We start from the raw sequence: 24,050 nt of genomic DNA, 5'->3' as shown, positions 1-24,050 counted from the left end.
CTTCTCATCTCTTGTGGCTCCAAGATCCTCTAGGGTTTCACCATCCTCTGTATCCAGCCAGAAAACACATCCTGAGGGAGAAAAATCCTTTGAACTCAGAAGTTCAGGGCCCATTTGACAACACAGTGAGACCTTAGGGCTGGCGATGGTGCCATAGCTAAGAGCGGGCACTGCTCCTGCATAGGAACTGAGCTCAGTCTCAGGACCCACAGCTCACAACTGCCTGTAACTTCAGCTCCAGGGAATCCGATGCTTCTGGCCTCCTCATGCACTGGCAGACACAGTCACATACCTACACACAGACAACAACCACTGCAATAATAACTCTAACAAAACAAAACACATAGTGAGACCTTGTCTCAAAAGCTCAGGTGAAGCTGATGGGGTACCTACGCAGAAGGGGTACTACTTGCTATCAAGCCTAATGATCTCTGCATTTTATCCCTGGGACTGTGGGTGAGAGAAGAGAACCAAGTCCTGAAAGCTAGCCTCTGGCCTCTGTGCCACAGCAGGATCATGGACACATATGCGATAAGCTCATTAGGGAAACAAACTTTTTCAAAGAATGTTCCTTCGCCGGGCTGTGGTGGCGCACGCCTTTAATCCCAGCACTTGGGAGGCAGAGGCAGGCGGATTTCTGAGTTCGAGGCCAGCCTGGTCTACCGAGTGAGCTCCAGGACAGCCAAGGCTATACAGAGAAACCCTGTCTCGAAAAAAACAAAAAAACAAACAAACAAACAAAAAAAGAATGTTTCCCTTCACACATCTTGAAAGGCTAATTTTTATTAATTTATTAATAAATATGTTATTAATTATTATATTAATTATATTATTAATTATTGTTAATAACTATTCAGAGCTGTTGGAGATGGAGCCTTTGGACAGAAGTACATCATGCAGGAGATGGACCGGATATGATGGGACAAGTGCCCTTTATTATAAAGCAGGAGTCTCTGCTTTCTGACACATGGGCACAGCAAAAAGATGGCCATCTGCAAGCCAGGACTCGTCAGACCACAAGTGTGCCAGGGGTTCAGCTTGGACACGCCACCTCCGGAATGGTGAGAACGAGACATTTGTTGTCCCAGCCATCCAGTCCAAGGCATATTTCTCTTAATAATTTAAAAAATATTTTATGTGTATGACTGTTTTGCCTGCCTGTGTGTCTGTGTACTACCTGCATGCCTGGTACCCTCAGAGGCCAGAAGAGGACATCCTGGAACTGAAGTCAAAAGCAGTTGTGAGCTACTATGTAGTTGCTGGGGATGGAACTTTGGAAGAGTAGCCAGTCCTTTTAACCACTGAGCCATCTCCAGCCCAGATTGTGTTTGTTTGTTTGTTTGATGACTGCTGGTTTGTAGATGAGGTTGGCCTTGAACTCAGAGATCCACCTACTTCTTGGACATGATATTTTTCTTATAGCATGTGAGCTAAGACAGTTCTGCATGAAGGTGGGTTTTCTACATGAGTATGGCTTACTTTACCTCTTTGGTATGGATGTACCAAATCTATTCTCCTACACTTCAGTGTATGTGTGCACACCCAGTTCCTGGGGTGTCTGACTACACATAGGCCTATATATAGGTATGCCTGTCATGCACCCGTTCAAGGCACTATGGACTATCTATCTATCTATCTATCTTATTTTGTTTATATTTAGATATAGACACAGATATAGTATAAATACTGATTGGGTCTCATGTAACTAAGTCTGACCTCAAACTATGATATTCCTGCCTCTGCCTCCCAAGTGCTGGCATTATACACATGTGCTACCATGTCCAGCTTCGCATGTGTACATCTGAAGATTCAGGTGCGTTCATGACACAGCATGCCCACATGCATGGTCGGTCACACATGCAATGCGTTTCCCTCTTTGCTCACCTGGCCATCAGATGACAGCCTAGGGACAGTAGTCTCCACATGCAAACTGTCTGGGGTGGGGGTGCTAAGGATGCATTAGCCTGGGACATAGCAGGTAAATGAATAGTGGATGAAACACTTTTGTGGGTGCCTAGGACCTGGTACACATGTCCCATGTCCATGGAACTGCCTCCCGCTCCAGACTACCAGTTCCACAAGTGCTGATTATATGAGCTGCACTTCTGTGAGCTGGCACATCCTTGGAGCCTTCAGACTGAGCCAGAACACTCCAGGTTCTTCCTCGCTGGGCACAAGGAGGCTCCTGCTGTGTGTTGGTGCTTGCATGGGGTGCAACCAAGGGTGCGTTGGCGGTATGTGTGTGTGCGTGAACGTGTGTGTGTGTGTGTGTGTGTGTGTGTATGTGTGTGTGTGTGTGTGTGTGTGTGTGTGTGTGTGTGTATGAGAGTAGGAAGAGGCATTCGCTCTCTTAGACCTTGCTTCTTTCTGTGGTTTGGTTTCTATAGAGACACTTCCTGTGGCAGAGAAAAGAGGTAGTGAGCTGGTGTTTCAGGATGTAAGGGCCCGGAGGAGCAGAGCGAGCTCTCTCCACTGCCTGCCTGCCACCCTGAGAGTGCTGCTCCGTGCTTCCACGATCCTTGTGGTGGGTGGGCCCCCGTGGAGGGGACCTGTGATCAACGGCAATATGCCAGGGAAGCCCAAGCACTTGGGTGTCCCCAACGGGCGCATGGTGAGTGTAGGCTCTGAGCCAGAGCCACAAGGAGGGGGTGGGCACACCCAGGGTGGAGTCCAGGAGGCATACCGGGCAAGGTTGCGGAGGAGTTCAGGGGGCTGCCAGCAGGCTGGAGAAGTTGGGTACAGACAGCTGCTGGCAGTGGGACCTGATGCTGTCACCCCAGGACCCTACCAGATGCCCTGCTAAGAGTTAGGTGCAACCCCAGGGATTAGTCCAGAGCACAGCAAACATAGGTCTCTGGTACCACATGCAGGTTGGTTCCTCATCTGCTACTGGGATTACTGAAGCTGATTACAGAGTAGCATGGAGACCCAGTGGTCACTCCTGCAACTTCTCAAGCCCTATGCCTCTGGCCCTCAGCCCTCCTCTCTTCACCTCATGCTCTAAGTGCCCAAGATAAGGTTTCAAGAGAAGCCCTTGCTGGGTCACTACATCAACCTTCTCCAGAGGCAGCCTGACAGAATTAGTGTTCTTTGGGCAGCCCGGAATGGGTCGATCAGCCCCGTCTGTTCTATTCTTAGCCTCCAGTAAGGGGGGTGTGCAACTTAGTATAGGATGTCCTGGTTGCAGCCCTCTCCCCTTACAGTATCTCCAGGCTGTTTAACTCCTGACTAGAGCTGTCCCCGAGTTTCTGGCTCTTCTTTCATTCACCAAATGGGGCAGGCTGTGTTGAGCATCCTTTTTCTCCTTAGGGACCTGGCTCACCTAGCAGGGTCACTAAAAAAAATCCAGGGAGATCAAACAGGGTCCTGGTAGCTCCTATCCTGAGACCCCAGCCTAGAACCATGGGACAAAGCCAGAGGATCAGAGTGACCTGGGATCCAGTTCTAGCTTGGTTGTCTTTTCCCAAAGATCCTGTCCTGTTTTGTCATCTGTAAAATGAAATAGAAACTGATCAATGTCCTGTTTGCTGAGTGGCACTAATGAATATGAGACCCTTGAAGTGCTGTAAAGTCCACGGAAGGGTTATCCTGGTAGCCCTGTATTTTCATCCTCTCTTTAAGAGTTTTTTGCCTCATTAAACAGTTCCTGCCTCTGCTTTCCAGTTCCCAAGGTTAGTTCTGATCTCTTGTCCAGAAGCCCTTTGCTGCCAGCCCCATGCTGTTCTGGTGGAAAGGAGACCAATTCCAACAGTTGGCTCGACCCCCACTCTGCTTCCTGTACCACCAACCCAACTTAGAAAGTCTGTGGAGAGCCCATCCCCCTTGCGCCGATGCTGGGTGGGCATGGCACTTGGCTTGCGCCTCTCTAGGCAACTTGGCCACAGAACCAAAGAGAAATAGCCCAGGCCCTCCCCAAAAGAATAGCTGGATTGATGCTTCTGGGCCAGAACCCAGAACCACATGCCAGCTGAAAGGCTGGAGAGAGACCCAGCCTGTCCTTTCTGTGTCAGGTCATGGCTTCTCTATCCAAAAGTCATTCAGAATAAAGAGGATGACAGTACAAGCTGGGTCCTGCCAAGCCCACGCTGCCCCAGATCCTCTCAGCAGTTGTCACATATGTTTGTTTTTGCCCTGTTTGGATCAGTTCTGAATCCTCTGTATGACCCTTGAACTGCATGGCTCACAGATGTCTACTTGCTGGACAATGAGCAGCTTTCTGAAGCCATACCTGGCTGGGGCAAGGATGGAAAGACAGGCATTGGCGACTACAGGGTAGACGTGAATGGAGAGGGGCCTGTGGGCAAAGTGTTGGGCTGTTATCTCATGAGGGAGGCTCAGAGGAGCAAAACCAATATGCTGTTGAGTAGAAGGGTTACCATTTGCACACACCTCCTGAGTCCCCCAGCACTGTCTGGCTTTGGTTCCACCCCTCCCCCACCATTCCTTGCTGAGTCGGTGTCAGTCATAAGCCTCATCCTTCTGGCAGTCAGCTGTCACTTAGAGAGGCTCCTAACCCCCTCCTAGAGAAATCGTCACTCAGTACCAGCTGTCGCTTAACTTGCATTCATACATTCCCTCAGGGGCTCCTCCGGATCGTCCCACCCTGAGCACTTAAGACCCAGGTCCCAGTTCCCAGTTAGTACCAGTCAGTGGGGCCTGACAGACATGAGTGAAGAGTACTGGAATACACTTCTGGTTTAGCGAAGAGCTGTAGGTCAGGAGTGGAGAAAGCCTGAGAAGAGTCTGGTGAGGAAAACCGTCTTCTCCATTAACATACAAGGCTATAGAAGATGGTCCACATGCAAGCAAGGGGGAAGTGGCCCAGGGGGAGACTACACGTAGGAAACATACAGAGATGGTGGAGGGCTATGCCCCAAGGGAGTCTGTGAGTTTAACTTCAAGTTAGTCATAGTTCTTTTCCTGGAAACTCGGAGTTGGTCCCCCAACACACTCTGGCAAAGAGACCCACGAGGGGCCAATGTGCCTCTGTTCCTGGTGTCCAACTCAGGGTCAGGGATGGCATTGCAGGGGTGCATTATAGAAGGGCCATGTCTTGGAGAAGGCTCTACAGACCTGGCTGGAGCTGAAGGAATCAGGGCCTAGGGTTGTATAGTCATCCACAGAGTGAAACAAGACCACAGATCAGGTGCTCACCTCTGGAAAGGCTTCAGGGACATAGGTGAAAATTCTGGAAGTAAGTTCTGGTTTGAGGAAGAGTCACAATAAGGGATAGAGAAAGCCTGAGGTGTCTATCAGTTGATTGCTCTCTCTTTGAGATCTGAATCGTCTAGGGACACAGTTCAAGAGGAGTCCCTGGGCCTCTCCTCCATTGACCTCACCCATTTGTGCCCAAGGGCTACAAGGCCTGGATCTCCAAGCTCTCCTATCTATAAAGGAAGTAGCAAGGCTGGGTGCAGTGACATATGCCTACAGTACTGATGCTCTGAAGGCAGAGGCAGGTGGATCCTCTGGAGATTAGAGGCCTGCCAGGGCTACAGAGGGAGTGCCAGGCCAGCCAGGGCTACAGAGGAAGACCTTGTTTCAAATATGTGTATGAAGCAACACAGAGAAACGTGGTGAAGTCTTCAGATTCCACCACTGACATGCAAGCTTGGCATCTAATATCTCTGCCCCCTTTCAACTCTATAACTTGTCTGGGTCTCAAGTTCCTGGCCTATAAAACAGGGTCAAAACATCTGCTACAGGGGACAGAGATCTTGAGGGTAGAGTAAAATTGTGGGTTGTTTGTAACACAGCTGGATCAGAAAACTTGAGATGGCCTCCCTAGTGTCCTCAGTACCAGCAGCTCCCCTAGAGCCACTTCCTAAGAACAAAGCGTGACAAGCTAAAGCCAGAGTCCACTATGGGTTGGGACTGTCACCGGCCACCACACCCTTCCTCATCCTTTCTTCCCCTTTTCCTCCATCCACTCAGTAGGGCTCCTTGAGCAGAGGTAAGAATCAGGGTCACTACTGAACAGCACTTCTCCTTGCCTTGTAGCCTGTGTAAGTCGTAGCTGTGGCTCTGGACCCTGCTTTTCCACAGATGATGCTCTGAGTGCGGCTGCCCCAGTTAGCCGGTTAGCCCGCCAGCAGCCCCCAGAGGCTGGGAATCTGAGCCTAGCACTCCCTTGGGGAAATGGGCTCAAGTAAAATCAGCTATTTCAGATTCTCAAACGACCAAGTAGGAATTGGGCTTCATTCCTCCTCGAACCCCAGCTTGAGATTCCTGTTCCTCTTCCAGTTCTGTCCCAGTCCCACTGTCAATAAAAGAAGCTGGAACAAGCTGGGCAGTGGTGGCGCACGCCTTTAATCCCAGCACTTGGAAGGCAGAGGCAGGCAGATTTCTGAGTTCAAGGCCAGCCTGATCTACAGAGTGAGTTCCAGGACAGCCAGGGCTACACAGAGGAACCCTGTCTCAAAAAACCAAAAAAGAAAAAAAAAAAAAAAAAAAAGAAGCTAGAACAAAAAACCTGGCACCTGGGCCAGCGTCTTAGTCAAGACTACTTAAGTATAGGGTCAGAGAGGGTGCCCCTGGAGCAGGGATTTCAGGTAGACTCCCTTCCCAACAAGACCTCCCCTCCAGGAGCTACCAGGCTTCGGGGTGAGAGGCCCAGGCGTGAGTAGGTATGAAGGGATTGGTGAAGACCAGCATTTGGGGATAACTGATGACAGGGATCCAGGAGCAGCGGCAGGGAGCTATAGAAGCAGGTACTTGGGCAGAGGAAACAGCAAAACAGGAAGCAGGGGTGTGGGGAAAATAAAAATTTGATAAAGTGTAGGGTGGAGGCGAGGAGGAGGCAGCTGTTGGAGGGGCTCATTAGTCAGGTACAGGTAGGGGTGTAACTGTAACTTGGCAACAGCAATCCTACTGAGGCAGGCAAGGAATTGAATCCAGGGTGGAACAGTGGGGTGGGAAGGGCCTGGAGAAAACCTGAAGGCAGCCCTCCTGAAGGATACAGTTAATTAAAGATAATAGAGAAATAAAACTCCTGAGAGCCAAACACAATCCTAGTGTGGCCAGCTTCAGTCCCAGTACCGTTGGCTGTCAAGAGCTCCTACCCAGAGGGAGCTACCTACAAAGGCCGGGCTGACTTGGGAAGGCAACTTTACAAAGACTAAAGACTAAGGACCCGTGAAGAGGGTAAGGTCCTGCACTGAGATGGGCAACTGCACCAGAGAGCTGGGGGAAGGAAGGCCGGCAGCTCAGGCTCTGAAGCTAAGGGCACAGCTGCTCTGGAGACAGCAGTGGGGTGCAGGCAGGTGTTGGGGAAGAAAATAGCAGGCTGCCTAGGGACCTCAGGCACTGTGAAGACCTCCCACCCTAGGAATCAGGACTCGCTTCCCTCAGCTGAGAGAGGTGAAGACCTTGGAGGGGAGAGGCGACTGTAATGATGAGCGTCTGGAGGAGTGTGAGACACGGTGTGGGGAGGTGGGGGGAGGCCCAGAGCGTGATGTGCCAGGGAGCTGGTCCCACACCCAGCTCAGGCAATTGCAAACTTTCTCTCTTGCTCAACCCCCACACAAGGTTGTAAAACAAGAAAAAGGCAGAGCTAGGATTCGAATCTTTGTCTTGAGAACTCAGCCGATTGTGCCCTCTGCCCTCCGGTATGGTAGCAAACCCAACACTTGACACCCCAAAGTGATTTTGAGCTCCCTCTGTGTGTCTAACTCACTGGAATGAAGCAGTTCTTTTCAGGGTCATTGTTTGCCCAACTTTTAGAGAGAACAAATTAAGGTAAAAGCACACCTGAGTATCCTTCCCAAGACCACAGAGCACAAACTTTGAGGTCAAGCAGTCTAGGCATTGATTGCTTCCCATTGCCTCCAAAAGAAACATAGATGTATCCAACTGGCCTCAGGGTCCCCTGAGGGAACCCTGTAGGGATGGCCACTGGCTGCTCAGGGCTGGCCGAGGAAGCTACTCTGAGAAGCTGCCCATGATGCCTTGAGCATCACGCTTAAAGAAGAGAAAGATGGCCGGGCAGTGGTGGCGCACGCCTTTAATCCCAGCACTTGGGAGGCAGAGGCAGGCGGATTTCTGAGTTCGAGGACAGCCTGGTCTACAGAGTGAGTTCTAGGACAGCCAGGGCTACACAGAGAAACCCTGTCCCAAAAAAAAAAAAAAAAAAAAAAAAAAAAAAAAACAAAACAAAAAAACACAAAAACAAAAAAAAAAAAAAAAACAAAAAAAAAAAGAGGAGAAAGATGGACCCCGTGGGAATCACTTAAGTTTTAAACACACGAGGCCCCTTTAAACTTATTTTTTTTCCTGGAGGCCAAATAATATCCTACAGTATCCCTCAGGCTAGTCCTGACTCCCACATGACCCAGGTGTTCCGAGGGTAGGAGTAGAGAGTGGAGAGCGGGAAGGGGAGGCTTTCCCATGCTTGCTTCCAATGGGATGGAAAGAAGGGTTTCTGTGACAGGGCCTAGTGAAATGTAGGAGGTAAAGGAGCCCAGAGGTCTAAGTGATGGAGAAAAGACGTAAGTGTACAGGGAAGCTGTTTCAGGACTTTTACAGTGGTGACAGATGAGTGTCCATTTAAGACTGGATGAGTTTGAACGGCCTGTGGGGCATCTGGAGCCAGGTATTGACCAGAAGCTAGCTGAATATTGCTGGGTCTAGAGGTTAGAGGGGCACAAAGAGCCCAGAACAGGAAAAGGGACAGCCTGCCCTGTATGGGCAGAGGTCTGCAGAGGAGCTGGGGAGCTTCTAAGGATGCAAGAAGGGAACCAAGAGAAACCATTGCAAGAACCTCTTCAAGGTGATGGTGGGAAGTTGTGTTTCACCAGTGACTCAGATTCCCAGAGAAGCCAGGGTCAGTATACATTGTAGGAGAGACTAAATGGAGTTGGTGTGAATGACAGTGATACTCACATTGTGGCCCCTGGACCAGCACCAGAATTACCCAGAAGCCTGTTAGAAATGGAGAGAGAGCCTCAAGCCCCATCCTGGATCTACTGAGCCTGAATGTCGGGGAGGCGGGGGTGAGGGGGGTCCTCCTGGTCGCTCCAGACAAGTCTGATGGACTCAGCTCTGTGCCACAGAAACAGCATCCCGTGCTGTCCCCATGGTGGGGTGGGATAAGCACCCCACGGAGAAACAGTGCAATGAGATCACTAGCTACAGAAGCACCTGTCCTCCCTCAAACACAAGATTGGCATAGCAAGTGAGCTGCTGTGTCCAAATCCTTCCAGATGGTACCTACCGGAAGAAGCAGGATTGAAGTCCAATCACACCTGGGTTCACCTAGCAAGGGCTGAGAGAGAGAGAGACACGGGAACCAGGGGCCACTAGAAAGTACCCTGAGTAAGTCCCAGTATGCAGTGGTTGCCACATGATAGAAAAGGGGCCAAGGCAGCCTGAACAAAATCCTAGGCAGAAATGACTACCTGGAGCCAGTCAGTCATACACTCTAGGGAGAAAATACAGTCCCAGCTCACTGGAGATCTGCCCAGTGTGGGTCTTTAAAACGTCTTATAGGGCTCTATTCTGATGTTCTACCTTGGGTCTCTCCTAGGTTCTGGCTGTTTCTGATGGAGGTGAGTGACAGATGTGTGGAGGAGGGAGGGAGGGAGGGAGGGAGAAAGGGAGGGAGAAAGGGAGGGAGGGAGGGAGGGAGAGAGGGAGGGAGGGAGGTAGAACTGTGTGGGGACACACCCAGCCACTTGTTGATCTCTCTGGTAATTAATCAGACCTGCAGAGTAGATGCCTGCCTGCAAGGGGGATTGAGCCACAAGCTGAGCAAGGAAAAGGCTCGCCCTAACTTGTTCATCTCTCTGCAGAACTGACCAGCACAGCAGGTTCCCAGGCCCAGGGTGAGGGCAGAGGCAGCTCCCTCAGCATCCACAGCCTCCCCAGTGGCCCCAGCAGCCCCTTCTCCACTGAGGAGCAGCCTGTGGCCAGCTGGGCCCAGTCCTTTGAGCGGCTGCTGCAAGACCCACGGGGTCTGGCTTACTTCACTGTAAGCCCTGGAGTGGGGTGGAACTCGGGAGGGCGGGTACCACTTCAGGAAGGGGGGTGCTGGAGAGAACATAGAACAGGGCTTCAGGTTGGCCAGAATGTTGCTTCTCTCTGTGGTCCCTGTCTTTGGCATCCTTTCCCTCATCACCAAGCTAGGAACTCTCCCTTCTTGTCCTCATCTCTGTTTCTTATTTTCTTCCGGTACCCCAGATCTGGCACCATCTGTCTGTCTGTCTGGTCTTTTGGCCTCCGTGTCTGTCCCAGTCTTTGAACACGTTCCTGAATCAGCCTGTATCTGAAGGCCTTCCTTCCCCTTCTTACGCTAGGAGTTCCTGAAGAAGGAATTCAGCGCAGAGAATGTAACTTTCTGGAAAGCCTGCGAACGTTTCCAGCAGATCCCAGCCAGCGACACCAAGCAGGTGGAGAGAGAGATGGGACAGACGGGTGGGGCTAGGGCCTAAGGCATGCCCCCTGATCTCTTCTGGTCCCTCATCCCCCAGCTAGCTCAGGAGGCCCACAACATCTACCATGAGTTCCTGTCCAGCCAGGCGCTAAGCCCAGTGAACATCGACCGACAGGCCTGGCTTAGTGAGGAGGTGCTGGCCCAGCCCAGGCCAGATATGTTCCGAGCACAGCAGCTTCAGGTGAGGGAGCCAGGAGGCGCAAGGACAGGTTGAGAATAGACACCAATGAACACTCAAAAGGACCAGATTCAGGGGCAGTCTGAGCTGGAAGGGAAGGGGCAAATGCCTTGAAGGATGGGTTGGGGCGGGGTCAAGAGTAGGGGCGGGTCTCAGACTCCAGGGAAATGACACAGGCTTTGGGGAGGCAGGGCTTGGGGCTTCCCTACTTGGACTGGCTAGGGCGGGACCTGGGACAGTAGAGGTGCAGGCAAAACCCCACGTCCAGCCCTCCACTGTCCTCTCATGGTGCCAATCGCCACTCACACCCGATGGCCAAGCAGATCTTCAATTTGATGAAGTTCGACAGCTATGCGCGCTTCGTCAAATCCCCGCTGTACCAAGAGTGCCTGCTGGCCGAGGCCGAGGGACGCCCCCTGCGGGAACCTGGCTCCTCGCACCTCGGGAGCCCCGACACCTCGAGGAAGGTGAGGACAGGGGTGTCAGGGGGCAAGGCGGGAGCTGGGTCAGGGTCTTCCTCAGACCTAGATCCGTGTGCGGGGCTGGGGCGCTGCTCCGCACCAGAGTCTTCCCTGTATCCCCAGAAGCCAAAGCTGAAGCCTGGAAAGTCACTGCCGCTGGGCGTGGAAGAGTTGGGGCAGCTACCACTTGCTGAGGGCCCTTGTGGCCGTCCTCTCCGCAAGTCCTTTCGTAGAGGTGAGTCCAGGCGCTGGCCCTAGAATGGTGTGGCCAGGAAATTTGGGCCAATTTTGGGACCACCCTTTTCTTCCTACCTGACCCCAGTCTCCAATAGGGAAAAACCCAAACGACAAAGCGTAGGCTCTTGAGACCACCTAGTTTCTCCAGGAGGTTGTGCCACACCCCAGAAGTTGGCTACACAGCGACACACCCAGGGATGGCTCCACACAAGGCCCATCTAAAGGGAGGGCTTAGTCAGAGGGATGGTGAGAGAAAGAAAGCCTCTTCATTACTGACTTTCCCTTAGAGATGACGGGTGGAGCCATGAATTCGGCCCTGCGTCGAGAGTCTCAAGGGTCTCTGAATTCTTCCGCCAGTCTGGACCTGGGCTTCCTTGCGTTTGTGAGCAGCAAATCTGAGGTAAGCAGCCTTTGAGAGAAGGAAACAAGGTGCTTTCTGCTTAGGACCAGTGCCGGTTCTCTTCCTGGGATCCGGGAATTCACAGTGGACGTCTACACTTGACTCCCAGCTTGCTCCACGAAGCCATCACCTGACCCTTCCTTTCTCTCCATGCCAGATAGATCTCTGTACATACTACGGATGCACATCCTCAACTGGGAGATGTGTGTGTGTGTGTGTGTGTGTGTGTGTGTGTGTGTGCACCTTTGTGTATCCTGTATGTGTGGCTAGTTAGAGGAGCTATCATTGACTGTCCAAAATTTTTTGTTTTTTTTGTTTGTTTGTTGGTTGGGGGGGGGGTTGATTTGTTTTGTTTTGTTTGTATTGTGTTTTTGTTTTTTTCAAGACAGGGTTTCTCTGCATAGCCCTGTCTGTCCTGGCATGCTTTGAACTCAGAGAGCTGCCTGCCTCTACTTCCAAATACTAGGATCAAAGGCGTGTTTGAGTGGACATGTGTCTCTGGAGCAAGACACGTCTTTGCCTGGTTCCAAGTGTACATATCTGTGTCCCAGCATGCTTTGCGTGCATGAATACAGCCTCTGCCTGTTCTTGTCCACAACCAGAACCACCGAAAGAGCCTTGGAAGCGGAGAGGGTGAGACTGAAAGCCGGCCCGGGAAGTACTGCTGCGTGTATCTGCCTGATGGCACGGCCTCCTTGGCCCTGGCTCGACCTGGCCTCACCATCCGCGACATGCTGGCAGGCATCTGTGAGAAGAGAGGCCTCTCTCTGCCTGACATTAAGGTCTACCTGGTGGGCAATGAACAGGTGCGAGCATGGCTGGCCCCAACTCTTGCCTCCTTTCTGATCACAAGCATGTCCTTTTCCTCCTGCTCTGCCCCCTAATTCTCCATCACCAACTCGCTCCTACCTTGTTCATGTACCTCACTCCTACTCCTGTGTCCCAGTCTGCATGGGTTCCAGTACTGACTCCTCATTTGTCCACCCATATCCCACAAAAATCCACACACAAACCCACCTCATCATCCTTGTTCCCAGCTATCTCCATCACCCTATGCTGATGGTTTCCAAGAGTTAAAGCTGAGGAGAGGGTCCGCCACCCCGTCCCCACCCCACAGTTCACACTGCCATCTCCACAGGCCCACCCCTGAAGTTGGCACTGGGTGATTCCCTCATCTTTGCCATCAAAAGTATCCACTGAACCTAAATCCCTGAATGCTTCCATCAAGTGCAAATGAACAGTAAGCTCTAAGGTCTAGGGAAACTCATTCTTAAGCCACCCTGTAAGGGGGTGCCACCCTGTAAGGGGGTGCCACCCTGTAAGGGGGTGCCACCCTGTAAGGGGGTGCCACCCTGTAAGGGGTGCCACCCTGTAAGGGGGTGCCACCCTGTAAGGGGGTGCCACCATGTAAGGGGTGCCACCCTGTAAGGGGGTGCCACCCTGTAAGGGGGTGCCACCATGTAAGGGGGTGCCACCATGTAAGGGGGCCCCAGAGGAGCAATGCTGCTCCAGGAAAATAACAGGAAGTCATCCAAGCCCCAAGAGGCAGCAAAGGTATATGAGCAGAACTGGCCCAGAGGCTGTGTTCTGCTAGGTCCAGGCTGCAGGTAGCCAGGCAAGAGGCAACTAGAAGTGAAACCTCCAGAGAGGCTCTTCCAGGGATGGTGGTGCATCTGGTCAGAAGGCTAGGAGAGAGGCAGCAGCTGAGGAGGGCAGAGCAGTTTGTCTGGGAGAACTGGAGGGAGAGGACATTCTAGAAAAAGGGAGGGAAGGAGGTGTTTGCAGGGCATGCTTAGGGACCTGGAGTGTGGGGGTGTTGGGGAAGCAATGGGAGCCGCTTTGCCCACTTTCTCAGACCACCGGCACAGCTGCCAACAGCCCAGATGGGCTTCTGTGCCTGCTAAATATAATTCCACCACCCACCTTCCACCTGTCTTTGTGGCGCAGCACAGGCCTACCGTCTGGGAGAGTCTCCATGCTCCCTTTCAAGCTCTCCCACTACAAGTTTTATGCTGGTACAGACAATAGGTTTGTCTGTATACCTACTGTGTGTCGGGACTATACCAGATGCTTTTCATCTTTTTGGTCTGATGTGTGTACTGGGGGTGGGGCTGACCTGGGCATTAAAGAGGCAAGAGACAAAGACCAGTTGGCTAAAAAGCCCCGTGGTGAGGGGAAGCGTATTCAGATGGTCTGCTTGAGTTTCCTTTACCTGGAAGAAGGGCACACACTCTGTGAACCCAGACCCAAGCTTCATCCTTATTAAGGACCCCCATTAACCTGGATGCCCACATCCCTGTGTTTCCCTGAACCAGATTCTTTCCCAAGCTTCCCCTAGCATTCCCCAGCATCTTCCACTCTTTTCTTTTTTATTTTTACAACAGGGTCTTACTGTGTAGCCCTATGTAGTCCATGCTGGCCTTAAACTCCATCAGTTTCTGCCTCTTAAGTGCTGGGGATAAAGGCATGTATGACCATGCCACCATACCCAGGGCATCTTCCACTCTTAAAATCCTTAGCCTTGGTCTAATCAGGCTTAAACCCCATTGGTCCTTACCCCATCGGCCTCTCCAATCTTCTGTTATTCATGAGCTAGTCCTTCTGACCTTTAGGATACCACATTAGAGGCCACAGGAGGAAATGAAGGTGGTTTCCAAGTATCCTCAGGGGATGGATTGGGGTGGAGAGAGGGGATTCTTAGACCCTGCCTGGCATCTGCAGAAGGCCCTGGTCCTGGATCAGGATTGCACCGTGCTGGCAGACCAGGAAGTGCGACTGGAAAACAGGATCACCTTCCAGTGAGTGCCCTACCCCAAATCTCAGACTATTGACCCCCAAATCTCAGACTATCTCATTCTGAGCTGGAGCTCTGCTCCTAGGCTAAAGCCCCATCCCCAAGTTGCTGGTTCAGCTTTGTCCCTTCTGGGCTTATTTTGGGAAAGGGAGCCCTGGGTCTCCATCAGTCTGCAGCTCTAGGGTCCTGTGCAGGCTGGAGTTGGCTAGCCTGGAGCGAGTGGTGCGGATCTCAGCTAAGCCCACCAAGCGTCTGCAGGAGGCGCTGCAGCCCATCCTGGGAAAGCATGGCCTGAGCCTGGATCAGGTGGTCCTGCACAGGGTAAGTGATGTAGCTGGAGGTCAGGGGAGAGCCAGATCAGCAGGGAAGGTGTTGTGGTCAAGCCCACAGGCTGCTAACCTCTTTCCGTAGCCAGGAGAGAAGCAGCCCGTGGATTTGGAGAATCTAGTGAGCACAGTGGCCTCACAGACACTGGTTTTGGACACTCTTCCAGGTAAGTGATATTAATTCCCTGGGACTTGGTTTCCCAGTGTGCCTCTGGCACAGGAGGAGGGGCTTCTGAGAGGAAGGTCAAACCCAACAGTGGTGCTGTCCATTATAGATGCAAAGATGAGTGAAGCCAGAAGCTTATCCTCCTGCCGCAGCCAGGTAACCGAGAACTTGGGGTCCCCTTTCCTACTCTGCTTCTCCCCTCCTAGCTGTGCCCCTGACCTCACTTTCTTGCAGGGATGCCTCCCAAGAATCCAGACCAAGGACAGTCACCTTCCCCCATCGTCCTCCAGTTTGCTGGTAGAAGATGCCAGTAGCTCTACTGGGCGACGACAGACCTGTGACATTGAAGGTGCCCTGTGAGGACAATGGGGGTTATGGGATTAGAGAGTGAGGGAAGTGGCTTGAGGATCGTCGAGGGTGGCATCAGAGAGGCCTGAGCTAAGGCTGGTACTAAAGGCCACTGGCACTGGCACACACTGATAGTCTGGGTCACAGCATGCAGCAGAATGGCGAAGCATTGGGATAGGTGTTTTGGCCGTACAGACCCCCTGACTCTCTGGCTATACCCCCAGGCCTGGTGGAACTGCTGAATCGGGTGCAGAGCAGCGGGGCCCATGACCAGAGGGGACTTCTTCGAAAAGAGGACCTGGTCCTTCCAGAATTTCTGCAGCTTCCTTCCCAAAGACCAGGCTCTCAGGAGGCTCCACCATAGACTGAATCAATTATTCAACCCAGGGAGGGCCCTTCAGACTCCACCACCCACCTGGGGCTCTGACACCTGTGTAACAAGCCAGGCTGTCTGCATGGTGCCTGGGCAAACCAAGCATGCCATGGGTCTGCGCTGCATGCCCTGTCTGTACCATGAGTGTCTGTGGCCCCTTTCTGCTATGGGCAGGCCCACAGAAAGGGCCAGGAAGGGGTGGCTATCTGTTCTTTCATACGTTTACCTACCCATTCCTCACAGTAGGCCATCAAGGGGAGGTGAACCTAGTCCCTTGGCATAAACATACTGAACACAAAGGGGTGACTTTGGCAGTGCCAGCCTCCTCAACTTGTTCTAGGCTTTTAGCAAGGGGTAGGAAGGGGGGGGCTGGCCCCTCCTTAAAGAATTGATGTAAGAAAGGCCTGGGTGGACTAGTGGGCAACCCCTCCCTCCATCCACAGAGACTTTATTGTACATATGGATTTTATGGTTGGCTTAGGGCAGCTGGGTTTGTCCTGGATATATGATACTGTTATAATAATAATTATTATTATTATTCAGCTATGAGGTATGTTTCTTGTATGCCACTCTGCCTTTTGTGATCCCACTACCCCTCTGCCTCTGTGCTAGGCCAGGAAGATTTGGGGAACCTTACTGTATACCTCCTGACTTCCTGTTTTCAGAATCTCTCTTCCCAAGGCAAAGGATATAGAAGGCAGGGAGATGCGGGGCCAGCGGGCAGGCTAGAGAGGGAGAGAGGACTACCCCCATCACCATCCCGTGCCTTTGCCATCACCCAGCTGCCCCACAGTGTCCATGGGACACGAATGCATCCTTTTTGTTGCTGTTCTGTTTCTGTCAGGGATACAATGTATCTCTACATACACTACTGAGGGCCCCTTGGGATACATGGAAAGCTTTTGTGTAGGACTAAGCTAGGCTGTGTATTCTTTTCCTCATCTGCTTTGGCCGACTGGTAGCCCATCTCTAGGCAGCTGGGAAAGACAGGGAGGAAAGGAAGGAGGACTTCTCAGAAAGTCTCAGCCTCCAGGAGAGAAGCCCAACCTCGTCCCACCTAGGGAGGTAAGTGTGAAGCTAGGTGGGTTGAGTCTGTGCTGAGTCTGTGCTGACCCCTCCACCAGGACCTCCTACCCTGCCTTCTTCTAGGAAGGTTTCTGTCACCTTCACTTTATTTGACTGTTTAATGGGCTCCTAGACTTCTGGGGTAAGCTGATGATGTAGGACTGGCCAGCCACATATCCCATTCCCCATGGGCAGAGTTTGGCTCAGAGGTTGTTGTCTAAAGTTACTCTCATAAGAATCCTAGTCCCCAGGCTGGAGAGATGGCTCAGTGGTTAAGAGTGGTCTTACAGAGGACCTGGGGTTGATTCTCAGCACCCACTCAGCCACTAACAACCATCTGTAACTGCAGTTCCAGGGGTCCAACATTCTCTCTGGCCTTCACAAATACTGTACATGCACAGTGCCCAGACATACATGCAGGCAAAACACCCATACACATAAAATAAAAATAAATGAATCTTTTAATTTTAATCCCAATTCTACTGGTTTATCTTCTACCACCTTCTGAGCATCTGCACAAAGGCCTTGTGCACAGAAGGCAGCACTGGAAAGCAGGACTGAGGTGACAGCCATCCTGCCACTTTACCCATGCCTGAAATGGCCACTTCTTGACTTTCACTTTAGGCAAGCCAGTAAGTTCTTTCTGGGAGCATGAGCTTGTTACAGCAAGGTAGGTTTCCAAGACCTGCAACTACAAGACTCCTGCTTCCCTGACCAGCTTGGTAGGCAGGAATAGGTTCAGCAAAGCATGGGGGACCACGTAGTGCTAGGGTATGTGAGTGGTGTTAGGAGTGGGAGGAGGGAGACAAATTCCTGTTGCTAAAATACCTTACATGGGAGAAAAGTAAACAGCATCTACCATCTTCCTAAGGTCCAATGAAGAACAATTTCCCCAAAGTTCCCCCAGGAACAGGTCATTTAATCAGCCACACTGGGAAGTCAGCACCTAAGGAATGATGGTATCTTGGTTAGGGTCTTACTGCTGTGAACAGATACCATGACCACAATAAGTCTTATAAAGGACAACATTTAACTGGGTCTGGTTTACAGGTTCAGAGGTTCAGTCTATTATCATCAAGGCTGGAGGAACTGAGAGTTCTACATCTTCATTCAAAGGCTGATCAGAGAAGACTGGCTTCTAGGCTGCTAGGACAAGAGTCTTAAAGCCCACACCCACAGTGACACATTTCCTCTAACAAGGGTACACCTCCAAATAGTGCCACTCCCTGGGCCAAGCGTATTCAAACCACCACAAATGGTGTCCCCATGGCTGTGTAGATGGAGCCCCAAACCTCTCACGCTTTAAGCACCTACTTCTTCTAGCTTCTCCCCCAAGAGTCACACAATTAGGGAAGAATTGCATTACAACTACTTGGGAGGGGTGACTGGAAACTCAGGTGAGGGCCCCATAATCTTCCTTGGCCGTCCTTCTGTGAGGAAAGTTAACAGTCAGTAGGCCCAGCTGTGACAATTCTCCAGCAGGCTTAGCAGAACTGAAAATGCTGGCTGTTTGGCTCACAGGACAGTCTTGGACAATAATTCTCATCTTTTCCGATATCGACCACACATTTTGCTCTAATTTCCTTGGGGCATATGGGAAGAAACTCGGACATGAGCTCCAGAGAAAGAAGAGGGTGAGATGAGCTGTCTCCCCAAAGCTGGTGAATCCTACAGGCCAAGCTTCCCTTTCTGGAAACCCTGTAGATGTGCAATGTTACATTGTACACTTTTGGACGGGTGAAAGCAGAGAGAGCCAGAACAGTTAGTCCGTCTGCTGGGAGAAGCTTACACTTGCTTAGGTCCCGGGTTAGCTACATTTGTGTCTTTTTTTTTTCCCCCTTCTAAACAACCTGATGGGGCATAAAAGCTAGACTGCATGGGGCCTCAGGACCACTACTGAGACTTCACTAACACTCGGGACTCATGCAGAGGCATGGTCCCAAGAGGAGTGTGAGGAGCCATGGCTGTCTTAGGGGCGAGCATATTGAGATGGCTATCCAGTTCTGGAGGCAGGTCAGGAGTTTCTGTTAAAAACCAGAAGTAGGGCCCTCACTGGGCAGTTCTGAAAATCAGAGTTCTGATCTCAGCATCCTCTGATCTCAGCATCCATGTATTAACCTGGGCATCCTGTGCATGCCAGTGACCCCAGTGCCAACTGAAGTAGAGACAGGAGGATCACTGGTTCTTACTGGCTTTCAGAATAGTTGAAAAAATGTGAGTCCCAGGTTCAGAGTGAGATCCCGCCCCAAAGGAATAGGCAGAGGATGATGGATAAGGACCTGGCATCCTGTTGTGGTCTCCATATGTGGGCACAGATGCACATGCACAGACACAGACACAGAGACACACACAGAGAGGCACACACAGAGAGAAACACACAGAGACACACACAGACATACAGAGGCAGAGACAAACACATACACATACACACAAACATTCCTTTCAATGGATTACATTTTTTAAATTTTAGTATGTGCCCGTGGAGGTCAGAGGACAGCTGCAGAAGTTGATTCTCTCCTTCTACCATGTGGATCTTTACAGTCAAATTCAGATCATCAGACTTGGAGGCAAGCACCTCTGCATGCAGACCCATCTTTCCAGTCCAATAAACACAATTCTTTTTTTTCTTTTTTGAGACAAGTTTTTTTCTGTGTAACCCTGGCTGCCCTGGACCTCACTCTGTAGCCCAGGCTGGCCTTGAACTCAGAGATCCTCCTGCCTCTGACCCTTAAGTACTAGCCACCGCTGGCAAGCTGTCAACAAATACATCTTTAAAAAATAAAATAAGTTGTGCAGTGGTGGCACATGCCTTTAATCCCAGCACTTGGGAGGCAGAGGCAGGTGGATTTCTGAGTTTGAGGCCAGCCTGGTCTACAGAGTGAGTTCCAGGACAGCCAGGGCTACACAGAGAAACCCTGTCTCAAAAAACCAAAATAAATAAATAGATAAATAAATAGAAAAAAATAAAATAGAAATAGAAAAGCAATACCACTATAGAATCATTCAGTCCATTCAGAAGGCTTCTCATTCCTAGAGCACTGTTTATGGTCCAAAAACTCGCAAGCAGTTAAAGGTGGATAGGCTGTTGGGATAGAAGAACCCACTGTGACATGTCTATGCCCCACTATGCCACATAGTAAATAAATAATTGGGGATATCCTTGGCTAATGAGGAAAGCTCTCCAACATGTATTAATGTTCAGTATGCTAGTGTTCAGGGGAGCAATGCATCCGACATGATACCGGTCTTCATCTACTTTCTGTGGCTATAATTGAATAACACACACCGGATAGTTTCTGAGGAATAGTTTATGAGGCGAAGGGTATAGCTCAATGATTAAGCACATGCTTAGCGTCCTTGAGGCCTTTTAGTCTCCATCACCAGAAATAAAATAAAAATAGAAGTTCATTTAACACATGGTTCAGGAATGTGGGACCTCTGTGGTGGTTAGAATATGCTTGGCATAGGGAGTGGCACTATTTGGAGGTATAGTCTTGTTTGGAGTAGGTGTGTCACTGTGGATGTGGGCTTTAAAACCCTTGTCCTCATCCCACAGAGAGAAACACACACACACACACACACACACACACACACACACACACACACACACACAGAGAGAGAGAGAGAGAGAGAGAGAGAGAGAGAGAGAGAGAGAGAGGCAGAGACTAGAAGCCAGTCTTCTGCTAGCAGCCTTCAGATGAACATGCAGAACTCTCATCTCCTCCTGCATCATGCCTGCCTGGATGCTGCCATGTTCCCACCTTGATGATAATGGACTGAACTCTGAACCTGTAAGCCAGCCCCAATTAAATGTTGTCCTTATAAGAGTTGCCTTGAGGGGCTGGTTAACAGCACTGCCTGCTCTTCCAGAGGTCTTGAGTTCAATTCCCAGCAACCACATGATAGTTCACAACCATCTGTAATGGGGTCCGGTGCCCTCTTCTGGTGTGTCTGAAGACAGTGACAGTGCACTTAAATAAAACGAATAAATAAATGTAGAAAAAGTAAAAATAAGACTTGCCTTGGTCATGGTGCTTGCTTACAGCAGTAAAACCCTGACTAAGACAAGGTCAAAGAGCATGGTGCTGGCACCTGGAGAGCTCCTTCTTGCCAAACTGTAATGTGGTAGAGGACATACATGCTGAGAGAGCAAGCTAGCAAAGAGATGTTGATAATAAAGTCACTCCCCAAATCATCCATCAATCCACACATTGATCAATCTATTCATGACAGCGGGTCCTTCAGGATCCAATCAATTCTCCCCAAATCCTGCCTCTCAGGTGTGGCTCTTACCTGTAATTCCAGCACTGGGGGTGCTGAGGCAGGCTAGACTGTAGTTCAGGCAGCCTGGATTACATAGTGACTTCCAGGGAAGCCTGAGTTACAGAGTAAGGTCCAGTCTCAAACAAAGAAAAGAGAGAAAAAAAAAAAAAAGAGAGAGAAGAAAGGAAAAGAGAGAAAGAAATGAAAAGAAAAAACCTTTAAAATCAGTTCTTTAGCAGTGCTTCACCAAGGGAATCCACAAATTCCCAATATAAATGTGTAGGAAACACATTCCCAAGTCATCCTGGTATCTGTATATAAAATACAAGCACACAAGATACTTGCAAATGTACAGAAGGAGAGAATGTTCTAGAAGTATAAAACTGATAAAGATGATTGAGAAAGGTACCAGCATCATGCCAGGATTAGGAAGAGTAGTCAAAGATCTTCAGCTTAGCTTTAATTTTCTTATGGATACAATTTCAAATAATTTAATTACTATAAAGAACTCTCCAGGAATCCATTTTTATTTCCGCTGGGCAGCCATTCTTGGTAGAATTCCATACTTGTTTGGAGACGTGAGACCATTGCCACTCTTGGCCCATCTGGTTGACTGGTATGCCCTTCTACCATAATCCCCCCTGCTCTCTCCTTATCAAACAGCCTTGGTGGCTTTTCTTGGGGAGAAACAAGCAAGCTCCATTCAGCCAAGATAGGATACCAACAACAGACCAATAAAATGATTCCACTCAAATCTAACTTCAAGACTAGTAAATTTAGTGTCTTTTCCCCCCCCCCCACTGGAGCATGTGTAACTTAAACAGAGCATTCCCACCAACCATTGTGAAGTATTTAAATACCCTGGCAAGAGGAGAGGCCTCAGTGTTCCTAACGGGCTCTCCGGGGAGCTCCTTGTGGGCTGCCACATAGGCTGTCTCGTGTTCGAAGCCACGGTTGCTCTGATATGGAGATGCATGGCATCCTGGAGGACACAGCTTCACAGTAGCTGGTATGAGGTGTTCCTTTCTCCTTTCTCCAAGCTGCTTCACTCCTAGAATCCCTCATGGTCTTGGGCCTTCACCAGCCTAACCAGACCTCATCTTCAGAAAGAGGAAGCCACACCTATAGCTTCCTCTCCTACCAGCTCATTAATCCATGGGCTATATTTCACAGCCACTGACACACTGATTGAAAGGTTGGCAGGCAAGATGGCACAGAGCTGGTCACCTCCGCAGAAGGGAAGCCATGGAGGGTAAACAGCATAAAAGAAGAGAACATATACTATTTTTAAAGCCAGTTTTGCATCCTGACAATACCCTCCCTACAGAAGATCTGGGCTAAGTAAGCTGTGACATTCTTAAAACCCCAGGGAACCCAAGCCTGTGCTCCAAGCCTCTTCCAGACAATTTTGCCGTTTCTTACTCTTCTCCGTCTGCAACAGACTAGGGCTGGGGGAAGGTGTGCCATCATTCAGTGACCTTAGTTCTGGACCCGTGCAGGGTCAGGTGGAGGCACGGGCTGCTCACCTGGAGCTCTTGCTGGAGATCTGCAGACACAGCAGTGGACTATGCTCCCTGGAACATCCACCCTTTCCCTCAGCAATGAGCACAAGGTGCACCCTGTGGGGGGCCTGGCCCGCTGGTCAGGTGACTCTGGCTTCTGAGGCTGCAGAAGCTGGAGGTCGTTTCCACAGGGAGAGGAAGGGCCCGGTGAGGGGAGCCCACATAGTTAGAGCCACTGAAGCAGATGCCAGTCAAGTATCAACTGTACAACTCTGCAGAAGAGTTTGGAACCTGAATGTTTCCAGTGGAAACACCCCTTGAGAGCAATAGGGTCTGGACAAAGGCTGCTCCGTGGCCATTTTAGCATATTTCAAGAAATTGGCTAGCAGGGAAGAGAAGAGCCTAAGGGGAAGGGGAAGAATGACATGGAACCAGCTATGATGCTGGCCCTTGCTCAAAGTCGTCCGTCCAGCAAAGATGTGTGGGCAGGGATAACCTTATCAGTCAGGGGACACCACACTTCTCTATTGCTAAAATCCTGGAGCCTGTAGAACAGAACCAGAACTGAGTGACCAGAACCCAGAAAATGGTGCCAAGCACCTAGAATCAGAATCTGAAATCTAACATACAAAGCCCGAAACTATCAGGGCCAAGGCCAAACTATCAGAGCAATCACTCAGGGTGCAGACTTGTGGCCCAGAGTACACCTTAGAATGTGGATTCCAGAACCTGTGGCTGAGCTCCAAGCCCGCAGCACAGAGCCCAGGACTCAAAATTCACTAGAACTCAAAAGTCAGGGGAACAAGACACCAGGGGAACAAGACGACCGAGGCTGGGACAGCCTCAGGTAGCAGCAGGCTCACAGCTTACCCTCTGGCCAGAACCCTGAGACCAGTGATGGTCAGGGATGGAGCCATAAGAGGAGGGAAGTGCAAGGAAGAGATAATTTCTGAAGCAAACAACATCACACACACACACACACACACACACACACACACACAAAATACCCTCAAGGCAGCCTCAGCTATTTTGCCCAGACTTTGGCCTTACCCATAAATGGGTGACCAGAGCTCAGGCTCACAAGATTAAAGATTACACAGAGTGCTTATTCTCTGTACTGGGTTGGGGCATCATCAGGTCACAGAAAGGCATGTCTTCCCCATCTGCTCTTGGCTGGAGCTGGGCAGCTCAGAGTGAAGTCGAAGCTCTCCACACTGGGAGAGGTGATCCATGTCTTTAATCCCAGCCCTCAGGAGGCAGAGACGGGCTGGTCTCTGTGAGTTTGAGCTTAGTCTGCTCTGCAGAGTGAGTTCTAGGCCAAAGGCTATGTAGTGAGACCCTGTCTCAATCAATTGATCAATCCAGGCTCTCCAAAGGTGGACTATGTCAGGAGACCAGGAGAGGGTCTGCTTTGTGCCCATTAAGAGTGGTAGTGGGATGTGGCCCATCGTGTCAGCCAGCCTGCTACTGAGACCACGTCCCTCACAGTGGTCTGATTCAGGGAAGGA

General features: G+C 50.6%; 1 protein-coding gene across 2 annotated transcripts; it reads left to right on the top strand.

Annotated features, from left to right (window-relative positions):
• Positions 1–2,390: 2,390 nt before the first annotated feature.
• Rgs14 (regulator of G protein signaling 14) lies at positions 2,391–17,241 on the top strand. Of its 2 annotated transcripts, XM_034510659.2 has the most exons (15): positions 2,391–2,611; positions 9,524–9,545; positions 9,789–9,967; positions 10,293–10,385; positions 10,467–10,610; positions 10,931–11,074; positions 11,192–11,303; positions 11,593–11,705; positions 12,308–12,511; positions 14,427–14,503; positions 14,694–14,820; positions 14,911–14,992; positions 15,101–15,147; positions 15,226–15,340; positions 15,564–17,241. In XM_034510659.2, the coding sequence occupies exons 1-15, from the start codon at positions 2,567–2,569 to the stop codon at positions 15,701–15,703; spliced, it is 1,644 nt and encodes a 547-aa protein (XP_034366550.1). In that variant the 5' UTR covers positions 2,391–2,566; the 3' UTR covers positions 15,704–17,241. The 2 variants fall into 2 exon arrangements, with proteins under 2 accessions (XP_034366550.1, XP_076795086.1); XM_076938971.1 differs by lacking the exon at positions 9,789–9,967.
• The last annotated feature ends 6,809 nt before the right edge of the window (positions 17,242–24,050 follow it).

Source organism: Arvicanthis niloticus, chromosome 8, assembly GCF_011762505.2.
Source record: "Arvicanthis niloticus isolate mArvNil1 chromosome 8, mArvNil1.pat.X, whole genome shotgun sequence".
Lineage (NCBI taxonomy): Eukaryota > Metazoa > Chordata > Mammalia > Rodentia > Muridae > Arvicanthis > Arvicanthis niloticus.
The sequence above is the reverse complement of the archived record's forward strand: the minus strand, read 5'-3'. Positions and strand labels throughout refer to the sequence as shown.